Below are 21,138 nucleotides of genomic sequence, written 5' to 3'. Positions count from 1 at the left end.
ACGAATTTATATAACTAATTCAATTATTTTTAGAATTGATTCGCTCATCTCTAATTCACACCCATTACTCTACTTAGTTGAAGCACTTTTGGCAACCATTACAGCCTGCAGTATTCTTGGTTATGATCCCGCAAGGTTTGCACACCTGGATTTGGGGATTTTCTGCAATTCTCTGCAGATCCACTCAAGCTCTGTCAGGTTGGATGGGGACCGTCAGTGGACAGCCATTTTCAGGTCTCTGCAGAGAGGTTCTATGGTTTCAAGTCAGAGCTCTGGATGGGCTACCGAAGAACAGAGTTGTCCCTATGTGTATTTCCAAATCATGTCCAATCAAATGAATTTAACACAAGTGGACTCCAATCAATATGTAGAAACATCTTAAAGATGACTAAGAGAAATGGGAGGCCCCCAGAGCTAAATTTCAATGGTCTGAATACTTATGTCCAGGCAAAATTTTAGTTTTTCCTTTTTAATAACTTTGCAAAAATTCTGGTGTCGCTTTCTCACTTGGGGGTATTGAGTGCAGATTATTTTAGCACAAGGCCAAAAAATAAGAAAAAGTGAAAGGATCTGAAGACTTTCCGTATGCACTTTTATTATTTTATGGCAATTCTTGCGTGAGAGACTTTTTTTTTTTATAACTCAGACAACCCCTTTAATGTTTTCTTTAATAAACTAATATTTTAAATTTTTTCTTTATTAAAATGTAAACATTAAACAATTTTGTGGGTATAGAGAATTTTTTCCTAAACTTTACTTTAAAAAAATCATATATGGGTCATATTTTTCTTTTTTAGCCATGCAAATGCCTGTACTAAACCAAAAGTGTTGAATTTTTCACACTATGTAACAAAATAAAAAAATAAAAAACACCACCATACGGCATTTGGAGGCAACATATAAGGAAATTTTATTGTATAGTAAGTATTGCAGCCATCTGTATGACATTTCTACTAATACACAGTAAGCAAAAACAGTTTGGAAATTGGCATCAAAGTACATCTGTATATACCATAAACTGCAGCAAATAGAACATCATAATTAGATTTTTTTCGAATATTTATCAAGTACTGCATTGAATGTGCTGTAGTTTACATAAGTAGACTGGAACAGAACTTGTGATAAAAACTGCCTAAAATACGAACGCCATACATATATGCCACGGAAGTATCCGAAAAGTAACAAGCACACAATATAGCTCCTAATAGAGCCGAATAATATTATACAGCAATATTTGTATTTTGTATTGTAGGTTTCGGGACATTTCAACAATTATATTTATAGAGATATATATATTAAAATATGTAAAAAAAATTGCCCAGTTTTTCACACAAAATGCTTCATAATCGGGCCTGTAACTTGGGATCTTTCTTCAAATGTCCGTTTCGTCCTTTTTCACAGAGTTTAGTGCAATAACTTTAAATTTTTATACAAACATCATTTTTTCCACAAAATTCAAGAAACAAGTTTACCTCTTCTCACAAAAAGCGTAAGGTTAGTAAATATGCTTTTAACATCGGTGTTCATTGTGCATTGTTTAAAAAAAAAAAAAGAAGCATATAAATACTAAAAATAAATAAAAACACAAAACAACTTTTAAATGATTGGATATTATTTTCATTTTTCTCTCCTTTAAACAGAAAAATTCTAGCCACTGGCTGAACACTATAATGGACATCAGCCACAAATTTATACCAAATTTAAAGAGTGGAGGTAAATATATTTTTTTCTCTAATGAATGGTATTTTAAAGGGATTTTCCCATTGTTTAACACTGACTACCTATAATCCGGGTGTCAAACCCCTGTTAATAAGCTGTTTGAAGAGGCCGCTAATAATGTAAGAGCTTTTTCATGTGTGCTGTGGTTTGCTAGCATATACCAGTGAGAGCTTTGGCTTCCTTGCAGTTTACCAAGCACAGAGGCATCCACTGCCTAGCGCCTGTGCTTGGTTTTGCAGCCCAATCCCATTTACTTGAATGGGACAGAGTTGCACCTAGGCCATGTGACCAATGAACACAACATCTCCGGCCTAGGAAGAGGCCAAAGTGACCTCTTCCGACAGCTGGAGTGTCGGAAGTTAAGACACCCACCGATCAGATATTGACAACCTATTCTGATGATAATTCATAAATATTAAACACCTGGAAAATCCCTTTAAATTTTACATTACTTTAGGAAAAAAAAATAGGCTTTTTGGTCCACCATGCTGCCATTTTGTAGGCTATATTAATTTTGGGGTATGGGGTAAAAAAAAAAATCCCCTTATGCCTCCCACCACCCTCCAAAAATAAAATCATAGGGAATTTACACATCAAATAAATGCGCTAGGAGCTAGGCCTGTTTAGATCCAGAAGCCTGACCTACTACTATATTGAGGATATGGGGTCTATACTGAGCCTACAAAATGACAGTCATGATGTGTAATACAGAACAGATAAAATATTTGTTCTATAAAAAAAGACCAATTTGTTTTTGATCTGTTCAGAAATCGAAATATTCAGGATTACTTCTGTGATTTAGGGGGCAGGGGGGAGTCAAGACACATTGGAATGAAAACAAAAATTCGAAAGATTTGCACACACATAAAAGGTAAAGCCCCAAACACAACTTCAGTCTTAAATTGCAACCTTCCAAAAATTGTGCAATCTGAAGATAGCCAACCAGGTATTTTGTTTTGATCGGTCTAGTGCAAATATGACTGTCGGAAGAGAATATCTGATTGGCTACTGTAATGAGACCCTTAATATTTGGTCTAAACTTTTCTTAAAGGGACACTATGGGAATGCAGGAAAACGGGTCACAAGAACCTAAAAAAAAAAAAAAAGTGGAATGGTTTTCCTGCATTCTATCCCATTTTTGGGACAGTTCTCACATGTAACGTAAGTTTTATGACGGTATCTGTTTTTTGGCAAGTCCAAAAATACAACCTTAAAAAGACATTTTTGTTGGGCAACTACCACTGAAGGTGGTGTTGCAGACACATCATCACAAAAATGGAAAAAATAAAATAAAAATCAGAATTTGGTATAAAATAAATTACAGCAATGTATTATTTTTAACATATGGGGTCCCTTTAAAATTGCTTTACAATACAAGGGGTGGATTTCAGATAACTGAATCTGGAAGGAATGATACTGGAACAGACATTACATATTTTTATGGCCCTAACCAAAAAACGGTGCCATTTCCTGACACAAAAAATAAATAAATGAGGTTTTAGGAAAATAACAAAAAAACACATTTGTGACAAAACCTAAACTACAAAAAAAAAAAATCTATATTTTTTTTAATATAAAATGGAATACAATGTGAATTTAAATATTTGAGGCTTTATTAAAATATATGCATGTTTTACTGCTATTGTATCATTCCTACACAATTCAGCAACTGTTTTTTTCTCCCAATCTCAGCATTTCATATTGTTCAATACACAGAGGTATAGTTTCTATGATCTTCAGTAGCAAAGTATAACAAAATAAATCGGACAGAATATTGGTGTGCACTTTTTTTTTTGGCTTAGCAGGGGCACCTCCAATTTGCGTCATACAAAATCTACCACAGTTTTCAGCCGATCTGGCAATAGGATATGTGCATTATAAACAAGGCTTCTATAGAACCTTGGGAACAGTCCAATGCTCTGCGTAACAAGCACCATACAGAACGAGGCACATTATATATAGGATTTAGAGAGAAGGATGGGGGGACATATTAAAAGTATAATACCCCACTGGCCTGGGTCTCTGCACGTAAGGGAGGGTAACAGATTCTTGAACCCCCTTCAGAAACAGCTAAGCTTGGTTTAACCCGGCCACCACCCCTCATCACTGAAGGCGTTTGTAAGGCACTAAATTGACTTGACACCAAAATAAATCCTAATGAACACCTACAGATGCTTGTATCATACAAAGAGGCGATGAGCTTTTCATCAGGCAGCCAAAAGTTTCTAGTATCTTTTTTTCCTTTGTAAACATGGGATTTTCTCAAACCTTTGGAGGGGGAAAAAAAATTCAATTTTTTTTTTAAATGATTATAGATTTGTGGACTAGTAAAACAAATTACAAATAAAAAAAGTTGGAAACGCTTGGAAAAAAAAAATAAAAAAAAAAACTTATTGCCATATTCTTTTTGTTTTATATTTTCAGTCCACTAAGAGGTCACTGCTGGTTTGAGTTTACTTTGTAAGGAATTTCTTTTTCTTTTCTTGTGCAAATTGAGAAACTCCTACAGGAAGAATGCTTTACCATATTCCTTAACTGTCTTCCAAAAACATCAGAAAATGAAGGGCGTGTTTGCATGAAAATGCCAACCCAACCCCACTTTGTAAACAATTTCAGTTATTTCTTATTCCCACTTTTAAAAAAAAGTTATATATAACAAGATTTTACAAGGTCCAACCCCTTTTTTTTGGAAACTTGTGGGGGACATACACAGGTATAGCATGTGATGCTGCAACGGGCAAGCAAAATTGAAAAATGTAATTTGCCCAATTTTTTTTTTTATAATTAGGCTTCAATGCAAAAATGGCCAGAACATTAAATTTGCAAAGTTCTAAATTGGATTTTTTTTTTCTTTCCCTAATTAGCATTAGAAAAAATTGGGAATATTTCTTTACACATGTGGTAAATTTTCATTGCTTATAAAATGTTCATTTGTGTTAACAATCAAGCAGAAAGTTCAGCAAATATTACTATAAATTCTATCAAAAACATCTGTCTCTATATATTACAATTTCAGGAGACAGAGGTAATATAGACCTGTGTTAAATATTCTGCTTAAACACTGTTGTAAAGTGTCGTTGGCCATGTGAGGGTCTTGTTTGTTGATTTTTGCTTTTTCAAGTCTTAATTAACATTTCTGGCTGAAGTGCAATTCCGCTAAAGAGAAGAAAAATATCTTGTCATTTTGAGCTCACTGAGATATAGATTTCGGATGAAATCTCGATCCAGTTCACTTGGAAGGTCTGTTAATCACTATAATTAGCAGTTAGACAAGCTAATTTATGCCGTGCTTGACCCAGTGACTCCAATCTGGTGTGAAAATCTTAAGCAGTGTCCTAGCAATACATAATTTTTAGGCAGTTATAGCGCTATTGCAAACTAACATGTGTTTGACTACACTTCTATACTATTAGGAGATGCTGGGAGTTGTTGTAATTGGACAGTAAAAAATTCCTGCCCATCAATACGAGTCATTGGGAAGAAGTCACAATTGGCACATGAACACAAGGAAAATTTCCAAGACGACAAAAAATGTTCCTCGTTTTAACAGACTTCGACCCACACTGCCCAAATCCGGCCAGAGCAACAGAACAAACCATCTATAGCTGGTATTACTTCACAGATTGTATCAAATCTGTAAACTATGAATTTATTTGAAAGTAATATAATGCTTGGAATCTTACTTTCAGAGAAAGTTTTTAAAAACAGAGGTTTTTGTCTGCAATTTTTATGTTTAAATGTGTAAAATAAAACTTGATTTTGTGATTTGAAATATGACAAATAATTTTTTAAGTCCAAAAATACGACAAAAAACAGCTACACAGCAAACCTCGTGTGTTGAAAAACGCATGGTTGCTTGTCATTGTCCACCTTAGGTTACTAATGACGTTGCATTAAGTCCTCAAATGTTGCCATAATTCACTGGTGTCCCAAAGATTCACTTGGTGTCACTATGTAAAATTTTAATTAATAATTTGAAAAATTAAGAGGGTCAACTGTACTATGTCCTCTACCGATCTAGGAAATTTTATAGTGGAGCTAAAATCACTAGGAGGACCAACTATACCATCAAATTAGCCAATGTTTTCATTATACCAGTCATTAGGGGTTAGACTTACAAGTGAAATTTACAATGGAAGCTAAAATAAGAAAAAAAGAAATCAATATAATTCTCATGCTGCTTAGCAAACTTTTTGCACAAACCTGTATGGTTTTGCATTGTTCTGTCACAAAGCAAAATGGTAGACATTAAAAGTGTTGTCCAAGAATAGAAAATATGGCTGCCTCCTTCGAAAAAAAATGGTGTCATACCTGTCCATGGTGGCACTGCTGCTCCACACTACTCACTTCAAAAGAGCTTAGCTGCGGTACCAGACACAACCCCTGACCAGGTGTGGCACTAATTTTGAAAGCAAGCAGCCACATAATTCTAATCTGTACAACCCCTTTAACACAATGCCAAGAAGATGCTGACAAGCTGAGCCATTGGCATCGTGCAGGAACGATATGATTCCTGTCAATCTGTTAAGACCTTTAAGGGAAAGAAAAACAACAGAATTGCGTAACAGAAGCTCTTTAATAAAAATGTATTTTCTCCAATTAAGATTAGTAAATTGGCCCAAATACTGTTTCTGGTCTAATAGGGAATGTGTAAGTAGTACAGGATAAGTTGGATATTAAGGTGATGTTTGGTTTAATGCATAAAAATTTTTTCCCACCATTCTTAAACATTTGAAATAACTCAGTATGAAAGAAATTGCACATTGGGTACTGTCCCTTAAAAAAAAAAAAAATACAAAGAGGAGCAGACCTACCCACTACAACAAATCAGATCCCCACTTCCTAAATAGCTTTACCAAATAGGCCTAAAAATGCTTTTCGCGCAATATGGCTGCGTATGTTGACCTTAGGGGACTGGGGCCTAATATAAAGAAGCTGTACCAATTACGTGACTTTTGATGAGGAGTCTGGATGACCGGTCATAAATGTCCTATTGGTGACGGCCTAGAAATGAGATTCAAACATGAGCAGGTCCTGGCCCCGGTTTAAGCGTTACACAGATCCATCGGTGTGGATTAGTTACTGGGGGGAAAAAAGCTCTTTCTTTAATTGTGCAATGTGTTACATGTACTACTAATCTGAGCTTGAAAAATTTCACACCATGAAACCAGATTCTAAAGAAATAATGCATTATCACCCCGATCAAAGATCCCAACAATTCAAAAACAAAAATTAAATAAAATGCTGTAATTTCTTTTTCATTTGGGTATTTGAACATAGTTGATGAATGAAGCACATAACTTTTTTATCTTTCTTAGTTTAGTATTTTTTGTGGTAGACATGATACATTGTTTAACACAAGGACTGGTATAGTCATATCAAAAATAGTGCAAATTTTATTTTTAACATTTATATAAATAACTCTAGTCCCCTGCTTTTTCCTTTTTTTTTTCTTTTTTTTTTTTTACTCTAAACAGCACTCTTTCTGAGTTGGCACTCAAACAAATCCACCCATCCCAGCAAAAAAAAACTTTTTTTTTTTTCTGTTTTCACGTCCATTTTCTGATGAACAAGCATCCCAAAATGTATAGGCCCTTTTGTAATACAAAAATACTTCCCCTCACTCATACTCTTTTTCTCTTAGTTCTCATATATAATTATATATTGCAAGTCTTCTTTTTAACAAATAAAGTTTTGTGCAAATATTTTCAGGATTTTGTTTCCTTAACGTTAAGTGAAATATAAAAAAAAAAAAAATTACATATATTTATATATATATAGATATAAGGTGATGGGGTATATAGGTAAGCACTCACGCAGGCTAGTCAACTTCTTAAAGGGCAACTGTGTAAAGGAATCCAAGACACAGCTAAACATATAAACAGGATAGCAAGCTTCCTCGGCTTGTGCATTCAAACCAGACAAAACAACTAAATATTTATACAGGAAGAAGGTGAAGAGGCCGGGAGGGTTTTCTTGCTTAACATTTTTGTTTTCCCTCCTCTTCTTTGACTTCTTTAAAAGTTTTTTTGCCCCCGCAATCTGTTGGTCATCACAAGGCACGCAACAGTCTTGGTATTGCGACCCTGGCTGACAACGAATGGGCCAGCTTAGAAGTGCAGTGTTTAAAGATTTCAACTTTTTGTCATTCAGTTCGCTGCTTTTTGATCCTAATACGGCTGTCCTTTTTGTTTGTCTTTGTCTTTGCTCCGTGCAACTGTGCTATCGAGAACATTGCTTTGCAAGTGAAGTCTGCTGCTTTCTAATATTGAAGGAGTGCCCGTATTATGCTGATGCTGGTAAAATGAGGACCCGGGGTAATGACCTATGACCTCGCTATAGGTTGGAGGTGGCCCTTCCATCCTCCCGTTGCTGCTGTAAGAGGTGGCGCTCACTCCAGAGTTGCTGCTTGGTGGGCAAGGTCCTCCGTAGACTGAACTATCAATTAAGTCGCTGTCAAAGATAGTTCGGTTGGGAGGTGCCCGCACACTCTCTCGATTCAGTTCCATTTGCTGTTCAGGGTCGCGCAGCTGCAACGTGCAGGGTCCTTGGTATGGTGGCGGTTCCTCTCCATCTGATAACGATATGGTGGGTGGGAGGTCGATTTCGTGCTGAATGTAGGGATAGGTGGGCTGGAAGCGGTTGAAGCGATCTCTCTGAAGAAACGGTGGGATGCTCAGTCTGTCCGAGGGTCTTGGTGTGTAAATGTGCTGTAGGGTGGCAGCAAAAGACACAATGTAAATAGGGAGCCATACATTACCATGCTGCTTCTAAATTATTCATATGGATTTAAAGTACTTGTACACTGATGAAATATGAACTGATATTTATAAAGATTTAAAAATGCTTTTTTTAAATTCCAAATACAACCTATGACTTGTAGTCACTGATGATGTCATAACTCAACCTTAGTGTACCACAATCCTAAATTTTGGGACATACTATGCCTGGCACTCTTAAAGCTTTCTCAGGCCCACAAGTAGCCTAATGCCCCAAACCACTAATCCAACCAGTATGATGACACAATCCCTGCTTTGCCATCTTACCTCTGCCACTCCATTTCCTGACACTGTGCTCTCCGAAGGCCACAGGCTTCCTTCCTATTTCAGACAAAAAAAAACAGTGAGTATAGGTCTTGAAGACTTTTGATCAATAAAAACCCATTCTGTCGTTTTTGAGGGTGTGGGGGTCTCTTGATTCTACAAACAGATTTGATTATACTGATCAAATAACCAACAAGATATGCTAATTATTATTAATGATTGTGTTCCTCTCCACTGATCATCTTGAAATGTCAATGGTGCCAAGAGATTTCCAAAGCTCAACCATAAAACATAACAGTCAGTTGTTGGGTTGTGCTCTCATTTTTATCTTCCATTCCTTCCAAGAGCATAACGTTTAAATTTTTTATCCACATAGCCACATTTAGGCTTATTTTTTTGGATGGTTGTATTTTTTGAGGTACCATTTAATATTCCATATATTGAGATGGGAAAATGCAATTTCCCTCTGTCGGCTTTTGCTTTTACAGAGTTCACTGTACGGTAAAAAATTCTGTTTATTTTGTGGATCAGTTCGATCACAGTGATACCAGATTTATAGCTTTTAGTTCTGTTTACTACTTTCAGAAAATATTTAAAAACAGACAAATTGTTTAGATTTATTTAAAGTAGGAAATGGGAAAATGGGTTGTGTTTTATACGAAAATATTTTTTTTCAATTTAAAAAAATTGTATTAAGCATTTTTTTTAAATGTATATGTTTGGGAGGTCATAAACTGTGAATTCCGACCCTTCCCCCCCCCTCCCCCAAACCATCAATTCAAAGAACAAATGGGTTGCTCTACTTGAGAAGAAACCTGACCATTTGTGATTGAACTTTTTTTTTAAACTATTATCCAAAGGCATTACCAAGGACCCTGGACAAGTTTTTTTGGGTAGGGATACGGGCTCCTGTCCATGAAACTCCTTAAACAATGTACTGAAGAACTTAAGTGTCTGAAGCAATTATTCTGTAAAGGCCAAGGACAAAATCTCATCCTCAGTTCAATGCAACCAAAACTACAGCCCTCAAATGACCAACAGCATGGAAATCAAATATGGACACACTTACTGAAGACAGATTCTCCTCCCGCCTTCTGCCTTGGCTGTGCCGATGGATAAAAGATCGTGCAGAAAGCTTGTAGTGGTTTAGGAGACACGTGATCACTACGACCATTACCATCATCACCACGACAATGATGATTATCTGAACGAATTCCAGTTCCGCTGCAAGTAAAAGAGAAGAAACAATGAGTGGTATTAAAAATATCTGGTCACTGAGAAAAAAAAGACCCAAAATGGTGCAACCTTGGATCTGCAAATTATTCATAATTGGCTAAGGACATTAAGATCTATGCATTTGATAACCAACTTTATTATCGGTGCGTCTATGGTAACAAAACAATTCTAACCTTGTTATTCTAGGTATGTTTACATGGGACCTCAACAATTCTCAAAATCATTTGAATGACTTTGCTACTGCTTGTAGAGTTCAATGGCATGCTACTGAGAACGGTGATACCCTTCACAACCTGGGTATATCTGGCTAGACATAATCTAACTCCAGTTTGTAACTTAAAGGATTAGGGTGATCTTTCATTGCCTTCCAGACATAGAAGTCTCTCCAAACACCATATTGATACTGGAGTATGATGACACGCATAATGATTAACCGATGAATGTTTAAAACAGCCATTCAATGTGGCTGCGGTGCTTTTTGAAGTTACTCTAATCGCACAAAGCCACTAAAATTGGTGAACACACTGAGGCATGAGTCACAGGGTGACTCTCAATAGCCCAGATTTACTAATCCTATAGACGAACTCAGACAGGCTGACTAGACCTGCACCAGATTTATCACTGGCTGGATGATAAATCTGGTGCAGGGATAGACACTGTTCTCTGACTCTATACCAACTATAGGTTGGCTTACTTTTTTGCCGCGTCTTAGGCCCCAACCCCTTTCCCATGAAGGTCTACCCCGTTGTTCAGAAAAATATTTAGAAACCTTAGGTGTGCCAAAGTGCTCCAATTTGCTCCACTTTTTAGACAGATTTTTGGCACAGACACATTAGTAAATCTGGGCCAATGTCTCTAGCTTACTGGCTAGAGATGGGCAGAGGACAACCAGGCCATGCCATGTGCTCCATCCCACCTTTGCCCCTGTTAGGCACCAGAACCGCAGTGACGTAAATGACTCCCAAGTCCTAATCAAAAGAAATCTTTATCTTGCCATGGCTCATGAAACCCATGAGAAGATAGGGATGTTTTAGAGGGTCTGTCTGACCAATACTGGCCCTTTTAAAACTATAAACCTTTTTGTAATGTTCAACTTTGAAGATTAGGCAAAGGACAAAAATATGTAGAACTACAGTGCACAATTTCCTGCAGAAATATTCCTATTAACAAGTACTCCCCAATCCAAAACATTTCAGGAAAAATACATCTTCGAGTCATCTTCTACAGTAGAGATAAGCAAATAATTCCACCAGTGCATATAATATAATAGGAGCTTTTTGTTTGCTAAAAGCAAAAATCAAGCATGGGAAGTTGACTGGTTCAGTGCATTGGCTGGTGAATTGTGCTGGAATTCAAAACTGGGTCCTCAAGTCAAGTTGTAAATTCTGTTATGACATTTCTTTGTTATAAAAGTCAAGGAGACGTGCTGTGAAATCGAGGTGGATATGCTAAAAAAAATTCATACTTTATGTTTAGAAAAAAAATCCTTTAAAAAAAATAAAAATAAAAAAATACAAACAGACATCGTCCCTCAAAAACTCTAGACCTAAGAAATGTATTTTAGGTACAGTCATCCTCCCTCATATCTCTGCTGAACTTTTCCATATGAGAATGTTGCCTGTCACTTTTAAACTTTCCTATATGAGAGCGTCGCTTGTCATTTTTAGGCAGCACTGTTCCCGCCTACACCACCCCTCAAAAGTGGCAGAGCCTCAGTGTGCCCTAAAGTGATTAAGGATTGCCTCTGTGGCCTTATCTTGTCAGCTCTGCTCTTCTGCTCTCAGGGAGTACATTCCAGATGTAATTGCCCTGCCCTTGTCAAGATGACCAGTGATTCACAGACTCCAAGCTGGCAGCAAAATAAAGACTTCTTTAAAGCAACATGCAGCGCTCTGGAGAAGCGGCCCCTCCCCTGCTATAAGCGAGTTCCTTGTACAGGCTCCCTGGGAGGAACCCTGGCTCTGAAACCAGCAGACATGACAAGTTCTGTGCAGAGCAAGCCCTGCAATCATCACACAAACCACTATCGAGGATACCATGATGGCAATCACCGCTGAACTCACAACGCTCTCTGAACAATCTAACCAGCTGTAAGAATTTCTTAAATAATTCACAGTACTGCAACATGGGCCACAAATTGAACCTTTTTGGAATAAAAAAAAAATAAAAACCATGATTTAAGGCAATATTGGCAATTATCTAACCATGGCTCTACCTATAATTGGCAGCACCTTTACTACAAGGTTAGGCACATTTTGGACTACTAGTCTTGGCCAATTCTTAAACCAGACACCCACAGTCATAAGAAGATTGTCAAATCATCTAGCAGGAATAGGGAACTGTGCTGATATCTATGGCACCATCAGGCCACACGAGCTTGGATGGTTGCTTGGTGGTATTGGATTTTTCTGGAACTTTATACTGGTTTTTCACATAATTAACCAGAGCAGAAGCTATGGGGGCACCCTGCGAATTGGTGTGCCACAATGTCCAAAAGAAAACCATTCTAATCAATCATAGTCTGGGGAATCCCACATACTGTAATGCAATCCATGAAGGAGTCACCTTATGAATCTCTTATCTAGGTCCTTACCAAATATAAAACAAGACATTACAATGTATGGTGTTACCAAGCAGATAAGATGCCCATTTATCACAAGACTGTACAATCTTAAAGACACACATCATTTTTTGTTTTACAAAGAAAAAATCCAACAAAAAGTCAGTTTTTAGAACGCAGTATCTGCCAGCTTGGCTGAGGTCACGTAAGGTAAGTGTTTGGCTTAGTAAAGGATCATGGAGCTGTTATTTCTTTTAATAGCTCAAGAACTATTCCATCCAGCACGAGTAGGTGTGGTTCTCCTGTTATCAGGTAAGGCTAGTTTCACACTTGGCCTGCTCTACGGCAGACTGTTCTCTACTGGAGCTCTCTGGATCAGGCATAGCCAGATGTTACCGCAGTGTCCGCCAGCCCCATTGACTATAAAGAGAATCGGCAGAGATCCGGCCACTATCCAGCTGTGAAGCAATTTTTATCCAGCGGAATCCCGGCATATTTGCTGGTAGTGGCCAGATCTCTACCGGGTCATTATAGTCAATGGGGCTGGCGGGCATTGAGGTAACATCTAGCAATGCCGGAACTAATAGTTCTCTGCTGGAACAGCCTGCCGGACAGCAGACCGCAAGCGTGAAAGAAGCCTTATTAGAGAAAAGGCAACCATTTTGTGGGACTTTTGTGATCTGCTCTAATTTGGATGCAAGACCTGCCCAGCTAAGGATAAGACGACTGAACTAGAATCCAGTCTACGACTAAATGACTCTTTAGGGTACACTCCTATCACAGTTTAGCTTTCCGTTCTTCTGATCCATCAGAAGAACAGAAAGAAATATGGATCTGTTATTATGAGCATCAGTCATGATCTGTAAATTTTGCAGGACCTTTTCTCTCGTCAAAAAAAACTGATCTCTGAGGGAAATTATACAAACTGATGCAACCTGGTCATAACGGATGCACAAAATAACTGATCTGTTTAACTTCTTATGACGAATCAGAAGGAAGGAAAGCTAAAAACGGAGATGTGAACGCACCCTTACACGAGCAGATAATTCATTCAATCGACCGACAAATGAGTTGTTTTTCGAGTCTTTAATGTTGGAACGATAACCCTTTAGAGGCAATGAGTATCGTGTAAAAATTAGTGAGTGCAATCATGTATTAGATACCTGTCTACACATTAGCAATCGCAAGAACAAAAAAATTAAACAATTATCGCTCGTCATTCAATAGTTCAATCCTTTTACACTACTGGACAACTCATCACTTTCGCTCAATTTTATTATTTTTTTAAACGATTATCTACTAATAAAATGAAGGGGGGCAATATTTTTTTATTCCTATATCAATAGTATTTACCAGTTTCATAAGATTAGTTGTTCTGAACTGAGTGCATGGACTATGAAATCAAGAAGCCATAGTTAAATGGGTTGTCTCACTTCAGCAAATAGCATTTATCATGTACGGAAAGTTAATACAAGGCACTTACTAATGTATTGTGATTATCCATATTGCCTCCTTTGCTGGCTTGATTCATTTTTCCATCACATTATACACTGCTCATTTTCAGGGGTTACAGCCACCGCTGCAGCGCAGATACGAGGTGGCCAAGACGGCATGCGTGCTTATGTGCGCTCTCACAGTCCAGGCCACCAGAGAGGCCGGCGCATTTTCCTATAGTTTGTAAGCACAACCACTGCTGATGGGTTGCAGGGTTGTCGTAACTCCTGGAAACAAGCTGTGTATAAGGTGATGGAAAGAAAGGGATGCAAATGAGCTCTTAACAAGCTCTGCCTCTAATGCCACAAGATGTGGCAGCTAATTTATAAGTCAATGTTCAACCCTTTAAACAGGCCCTGAGACATGACTTGGATAATAACTAAGCCAGCACCTTATCTGCAGACAGCTGTTTTGGGGTGATTGCCCCTCATCAATGCAGAGCAGAGAGTACTGGCTTAACTAGGTGAGAGGCCTAAGTCAGGATTTTGGGGATACTATATCTCCTTGGAAAGAAAGCGCCATAATCGGTGTGAGGAGACTTATAGGCAATAGGCAAAATGGACAATCACAATACATAAGTAAGTGCCTTGGATTGACTTTGTCTACGTGATAAATGCAATTTGCTCACGTGAGACAACCCCTTTAATACTGAAAACAATCCTGACCCAAATGGTGCCATATATAGCTACCAATAATTGCTAGTTCCATTGAAGTAGACTGTAGGGTGGAGTAAAACCCCATCCAACCATCCATTAGTGATCCTCCCCATACTCTGGAGGAGATCGGTGCACACTAGTGATCAGCAGACTGTCTGAAAGGGACGCGTCCTTCCCGAAAATCTGCTTGTACATCGTCCCGTGTAAGTGAACTTTCACATTAGCGGCAGGGGAGTCCGGCAGGCTGTTCTGGCGGGTGAACAGCCTGTCGGATCCGTTCACGTGTGCCCCCGGACTGCTGCGCCGTCCCCATTGACTATAATGGGGGCGGAAGCGGAGTTCCGACGGCAGCGCACGGCGAGAGGCAGCCAGACTAAAGGTACTGCATGTCGTAGTTTTAGTCCGGCTGCCGTCGGAACTCCACTCCCGCCCCCATTAAAGTCAATGGGGACGGAGCGGCAGTCCGGGGGCACACGTTCACTAGCAGCAGGATGGATCCGACAGGCTGTTCAACCGCCGGAACAGCCTGCCGGACTCCACCTGCCGCTAGTGTGAAACTAGCCTAAAGGGACCTTTAGCGATCTGTTGTTTCTTTCTGGAGAAAAAGTGCATTTAATCCATATGAAAATCAGCACTTAAGTGCATTGAGGGCGGGCCTGAGCCACTCTTTGCACCCTTGCTCTATCTACTTCTTTGGCCAACCCCTCCCTCTTTCTTGATTATACAGGAACATGGCCTTGTCAATCAAGAAGAAGGAGGGGTTGTCAGTGGAAGCAAGGGTGCACTTAACTGCTCATTTACATAATGATTAAAAGTACTTTTCTCCAGAATGATGCAACAAATTGCTAACTGAAAGGCATCATGACATTAGGTTGAGACAGCCTTACAAGGCATTGGGCATGGCTTAACAGTGAATTTCCTGGAACCAGACTCCCTTTAACAACTATTTGATTCCGAGGAAACCTAGATGTAAAGATTAGATGTTGCTCTTGCTTTGCTGAGGCCTCATCCGGTACAAAGATTTCCTACTCAGACATAGCCGCAAGTGCTGTGCAGGGTCAGAGTACATGCACCGTGTCATTTTTTTTATCATTTCGCAGGGTCGCTTTAACTGGGCAGATACAACCATCAAGATGCTACAGTGGATCCCAACACCACTTCACAGACATCTTCTCGGATGCTGCGCCGCCTAAGGCGAACGGAATTACAAACAGCCTCCTATTAATGATAAACAGACAGACGGTCAGATGGATAGAAAGATGCTTCATAAAATATGCCATCTCATGCCGCCCCGCAGCCCTGCGGCAGCAAAGTGTAAACACTGGAATTTCGGCACTCACTCAAGCATGGGGATCAGAGAGTCTGAAATGTATAAAAATCTAATCTCGTTAGTTGCGGCTGTCTGTGAAGGGAGACGCTTGGAATTCATTGGGATTCTGGTCCGCCAGCGCTCTGCCACTGACTTTCAACTCCTGTCATACCACTTATCTCTGCCTCTAAAAGATTTAGACTCCCTCTCTCGCCTCTTTCCAAAATTCCGCCCCACACCAGAACAAGATCTGAGCACAAAAAGATTAGCATTATGTATGAATAATCAGAGTAGATTTAGACCCATACATATATTTTTTTTTTTTACCTTTCTTTGCAATTTTTGGGACTTTTTTTTTTTAAGCTAAAATTGCAAAATCGAATGCGCAAAGATTTACAAATATATCAAAATGCTGAATTAAAACAAATGTATACATCATACAGTTACCATGTAGATTGTAAGCCCTCACGGGCAGGGCCCTCTCCCCTCCTGTACCAGTTTGTAACTCGTCTTGCTCATGCTTAGCGCAATTGTCTGTATTATGTATGTATACCCCTTTTCATATGTACAGCGCTATGGAATCAATGGCGCTTTAATAATTAATAATCATAATAATAACAGTTTTTTGTCAATTTTTTTAATTCAAAAATTTGAACAGGAATGGTTAAACTTGAGGGGGAATAAATGCTGTTAAGAAGAATTGCAAAAGCAACCAGAAGCATACAAGCTCCCCCTTTGCCCGGCTGTAAGAGGGGCAAGTTCAGGGTGTGCAGAGTCGCAGCTATATTTATATTCCCCGGTAACACAAGTTGAAGTGTGACTCCAGCAGCCAAGCACGGGGCAGGCCCCAGCCACTTCCAGACAAACGGGAGAGCAGTTATTTGCATAATGTCTAGACCAGCGTAACAGCTGCTGCCTGGAGAAAACCAGTTTCAACACACATCTCCCAGGCACCTGTAGATGCTGCCCGCCAGGTGAGAACGATGCGGGCAGCAAAAACATTAAACAAAAGCTTTTCACGTTGCCAAGAAAAAAATAAATAAAATGAACGACCTCAAGGACACACAGTCATGACCATGTCATACATTTTATCTAATTTTTTAATGTATTCATTTGTTCAAAACGCACAGCACGAGTCCTAAAGGGAGAGAAAAGAAGAGAGGTGGGAGAAGCAGAACAATTTATTCGGAAAGCAACAAAATTTCCAGGTCAGAAATGAGACAATGGAATCATCTGTTACAACATACAACAGAAAGAAAAATGAAATGAAAAATTCCAAATACAAGATTTTATCTTCTAAAATCGCTCAACGTGGGAAACCCTCAAAAATTATTGTTTAGGGGGTCGTTTATTAAGACCGCCATTTTTTTTACTGTCTTTTTAGTTTCTTTTAAGCCCGCATTGCTGAAGGAAGATGCGCCTATGCGTGCCTCGTCATAAATTAGGCGCATCTCTGGTAGTCTGTGTGCATGCCAGAAAATCTATGCCAGCCCCAGTTTTTGGCAACTTTCACCCCTTTTCTCTGGCGTAAAATTAGTACATTTGTCGGGGGCGGAGTAGCAGCCCCCGCCACTCCTATGTGTTCAATGCAGCGTAAAAACAGAGTTTACAAAATTGGGGTAGTGAAACAATTCTACACCCAAAAAAAAAGAGGCATAAAACTGCTGATTCAATGCCACTTTACACTAGAATTTTATATATTTTTTTTAAACTATGTTCCTGATTAGCTAGTTTGGCCATTTTATTTTTATTTTTTAGCAAAAGGGCCCACTGCCAATCGGCTAAACCAGTGGAATTCTACTCACCCGTACGTATCTATCACGTTATAGAAGGGTTTGCAACACAAATTATGTGCCACCAGAATTTCCAAACCAAGTAAAGTACCGGTATTTTATTCTCGTGCTGTATTCTACTACATCTCACGTTAGTGTACTACCCCCTAAGTACTCTCTGACCTAAGGGTCTACATCAGGGCAGATAATTTGGCTTCTATCGGGCTATGCAATAAAAGGGCCCCAGCACTCTCATCAATGGGAAGAGTCCTTAGGCAAATGCGGTAGAGCTGCAATACTCAGGTTATCGCCATGAATGGATCTGGATGCTAAAAAAAAAAAATGCATCTAGCTGAATAACAATGACGATTATAAGGCCTCATGGACATAACGTTTTTTGTTTTTTTTATCAGTGTGTTATCCACATTTTTTTTGTTCTTTTAAGAAATCATACTGACCCATTTAATTCTAGAGTTCAAGGGAGCCATGCACACATCCGTATTTTATGGCAGATCCGTGTGACCATTTCGGAAATTCTAGAACATGTCCTATTCTGGTGTGTATTGCGCATGAGAATAGTTATTTTCATTGATAAGAGTGCACACGGAGGGTATCCGTATTTTGCGGCTCAAAATATGGACATGCCCGTGTGCATGAAACCTAAAACCTTACTTTTAAAAATTGTTATTTCTCAAAATTTCTAATTACTTTTAAAAAAAAAAAAATTTTTTTGCAGCTACCTGGAAGGCTACCGCAGATATATCCGTTGCCCTATTGTCGCAACAGGTTTTAATTATGAATAATGACATAGACGGCCTGACTCATAGGTTTCTATAAGGACACCCTCCCAGACATGTATGTAGGCAGCGCTTTCCGCATTTCCTTGACACAAAGCAATTGACCTGCGCTGACCTTGCGGATTCCTACAGTCTAATACCAGAGAAGAGGAATATCCAGCTAGACGGCGGTGACACTGCCCTTCACCTGTCCTCGTTCAGAGAACCTGCCACCCCACAGGAGGTGCCAGCTTATAATGCTGCCATACAAGATTCCTGCGTGACGGGCTCTCCGCTTTCACCAGACAATATATGATTAATGCTCAACAAAGGGAAGCAGAAAGAGGATGAGATCTGTAACGGGGGCAGCCAAAAGCTCACGTCTAATTATACGGCTGCCAAAAATCCCCAAAGATAGAATGGGAAACTGTACATTATTAGATAGATAGATAGATATAAAAATCAAAGATCCATTTCCACGCTAAAAAAAACTAAAACAAAAAAAACAAAAATACAATGCATACAATTTTTACCCTGGTCCTCATCAGCCAATACCAGACTGAGGGGCATCCAGTATATGGCTGCCATTACAGCTCCCACATGGCACTGCAGGAAATAAAGTCTACTTATACAGAAAGATGGGACAAGGAAATACCGTACAGCATAAAAAATACTCCGTTCCTAAGCAAAGAAAAAAGGAGACCAGTAATGGCGGCCATGTTGGTTGCTGTCGCAGAGCTTTACCTGAACCAGACAAAAGATAAAATAAAACTAAATTGTGGCTTTATTTTCTACCATACAAGCATCCCTTGAAAACATGCAATTTTATTTTGTTTACTGTCCCTTTAAAAAAAAATCCTATCTAGGTCACTCATTAATAAAGGTTCCTGTCCAGCAGGTCTGTCGGTAATGAACCTCGATATCTGAAGTGACTGCAGATTTCTGGCCATACATGAAAGCTCCGTGACCCCAATTAGAGGATATAGAGCTGGTCCCGAGCCTAAAGGGAATTTGAAATCAGTTCAACACACGGAATTTCAGTCAATTTAAATTGTGACAGGAAAATTGTTTTTTTTAGAGGTCAACATGTATCTGCTTGATCTATGCAAGATCCATGACGAGGTCTTACATACGAAGTTTTAAAATATGGTACATTCAAAGGGGTTGTCCCATTACAGCAACTTATCCCATAAGTGTCTGTGGGGGTCCACCCGCTGGGGTCCCTGTTTGAAGGAAGCAGCAGACACTGCCACATCGGTCGGCTCCTACAGGGGTGCTGGAGATAGCAGGGAGTTTGTACTCTGCCATCTCCAGCAGACCCATGGGGAGGAGATGTATTCAAATAAGTTGTTGCAATGGTTTTATGGTAAATTTATAGCCAGAAATTTTCTTCTCACAAATTCTTTTTGGCTCCCAAAAGTTTATTAAGCAAGTCATCTCATTAAAACTGTAGCAGTGCAAAACAAAAGCGGCGATTTTTGCTCCAAAAAGTTTTTTTTATTTATTTTTTTTAAGTTTAGCCTTAAAAAATATGAACAAATTTTAAAAGTGTAAAAAATAAAAAAAACTTTTTGGTAGAATCTGCTAGATACGAAAAGCTCTACAAGGCTGAGTTCACATCACAGTTTAGATTTCCGTTCTTCTGATCTGTCAGAAGAAGAGAAAAAAAATAATGGTTACCACGGACCATAACGCAATTCTATGACGGAATGCATAACAGCATTATGCAGGACTCCCCCCGCATAACGGAACGGATCCGTTTTGCAGCCCATATACTTCTATATGACGGAATGAATAACAGAATGCCTCTAAAGGCATTCAGTCGTAGAATTGCGTTATGATCCTTGGTAACGGAATCCATAACGCAATTCACCTTTTACCAGTAAACGAAGCGTGAACGAATTTCAAAATATGAAATTCGCTCATCTCTACCAGCGACCAAAAAAAAAAAAAAAAAGAGAAAGTTTCTCATTTCTTATGATCATTTTGCCACTGTCAATGCACGCACTGAATGTTATAAATGGTTATATATGGAATACCAACATGCAAATCAACCAAAAATGTAAAAAACAAACCTTTGAAATTGATCCCGTTCCCTTTAAGTGTCCTGTATTTTGCAGCACACAGAGATAGCGAGCATTGTTTTCTGCTGTAACACTGTTATTCTTCTCCGAAAGGACAGAACATTCGGAGACTTCGCTATCAGACAGACTAGATTTTAAATTCCAGACAAAATGCAAATATGCAAGTATTTCATCTATCCGTCTGGAACCGGAAAAAAAAAGTTGAACTTTTTTATTTTTATTTTTAAAGGGAAAGTGTAAAAAAAAAAAAAAAAAAGGGCGGAGGAGGGGAAGAGGACAACAAACAAATCCTTTGTATCTCTGCTATAGAGGGGGAAGCTGCACAACGGACTGACAGGTCATATGTTCCGTCCTGCCAGACATCTGATGTTGATTAACAGTCTAGGAAGAAGATGAGGCTAGAGTAGGTTCTGCACTGTGTCACTCACCCTCTTTGACCTGCTCCATCACCATTCAGTTCATGACACTGCAAAATATCTACAGAGCTGC

General features: G+C 38.9%; 1 protein-coding gene across 1 annotated transcript in view; it reads right to left on the bottom strand.

Annotated features, from left to right (window-relative positions):
- Positions 1-4,024: 4,024 nt before the first annotated feature.
- Positions 4,025-21,138, bottom strand: part of PMEPA1 (prostate transmembrane protein, androgen induced 1) — a 54,742-nt gene continuing 37,628 nt past the window's right edge. The window contains exons 2-4 of the mRNA XM_040435081.1: positions 9,832-9,986; positions 8,766-8,819; positions 4,025-8,429 (exon numbers count right to left, since the gene is read on the bottom strand). Coding sequence (XP_040291015.1) covers positions 7,890-8,429; positions 8,766-8,819; positions 9,832-9,986 — 749 coding nt within the window. The 3' untranslated portion in view covers positions 4,025-7,889. The remainder of the gene's footprint in view (positions 8,430-8,765; positions 8,820-9,831; positions 9,987-21,138) is intronic.

Source organism: Bufo bufo, chromosome 6 (assembly GCF_905171765.1).
Source record: "Bufo bufo chromosome 6, aBufBuf1.1, whole genome shotgun sequence".
Lineage (NCBI taxonomy): Eukaryota > Metazoa > Chordata > Amphibia > Anura > Bufonidae > Bufo > Bufo bufo.
The sequence above is the reverse complement of the archived record's forward strand: the minus strand, read 5'-3'. Positions and strand labels throughout refer to the sequence as shown.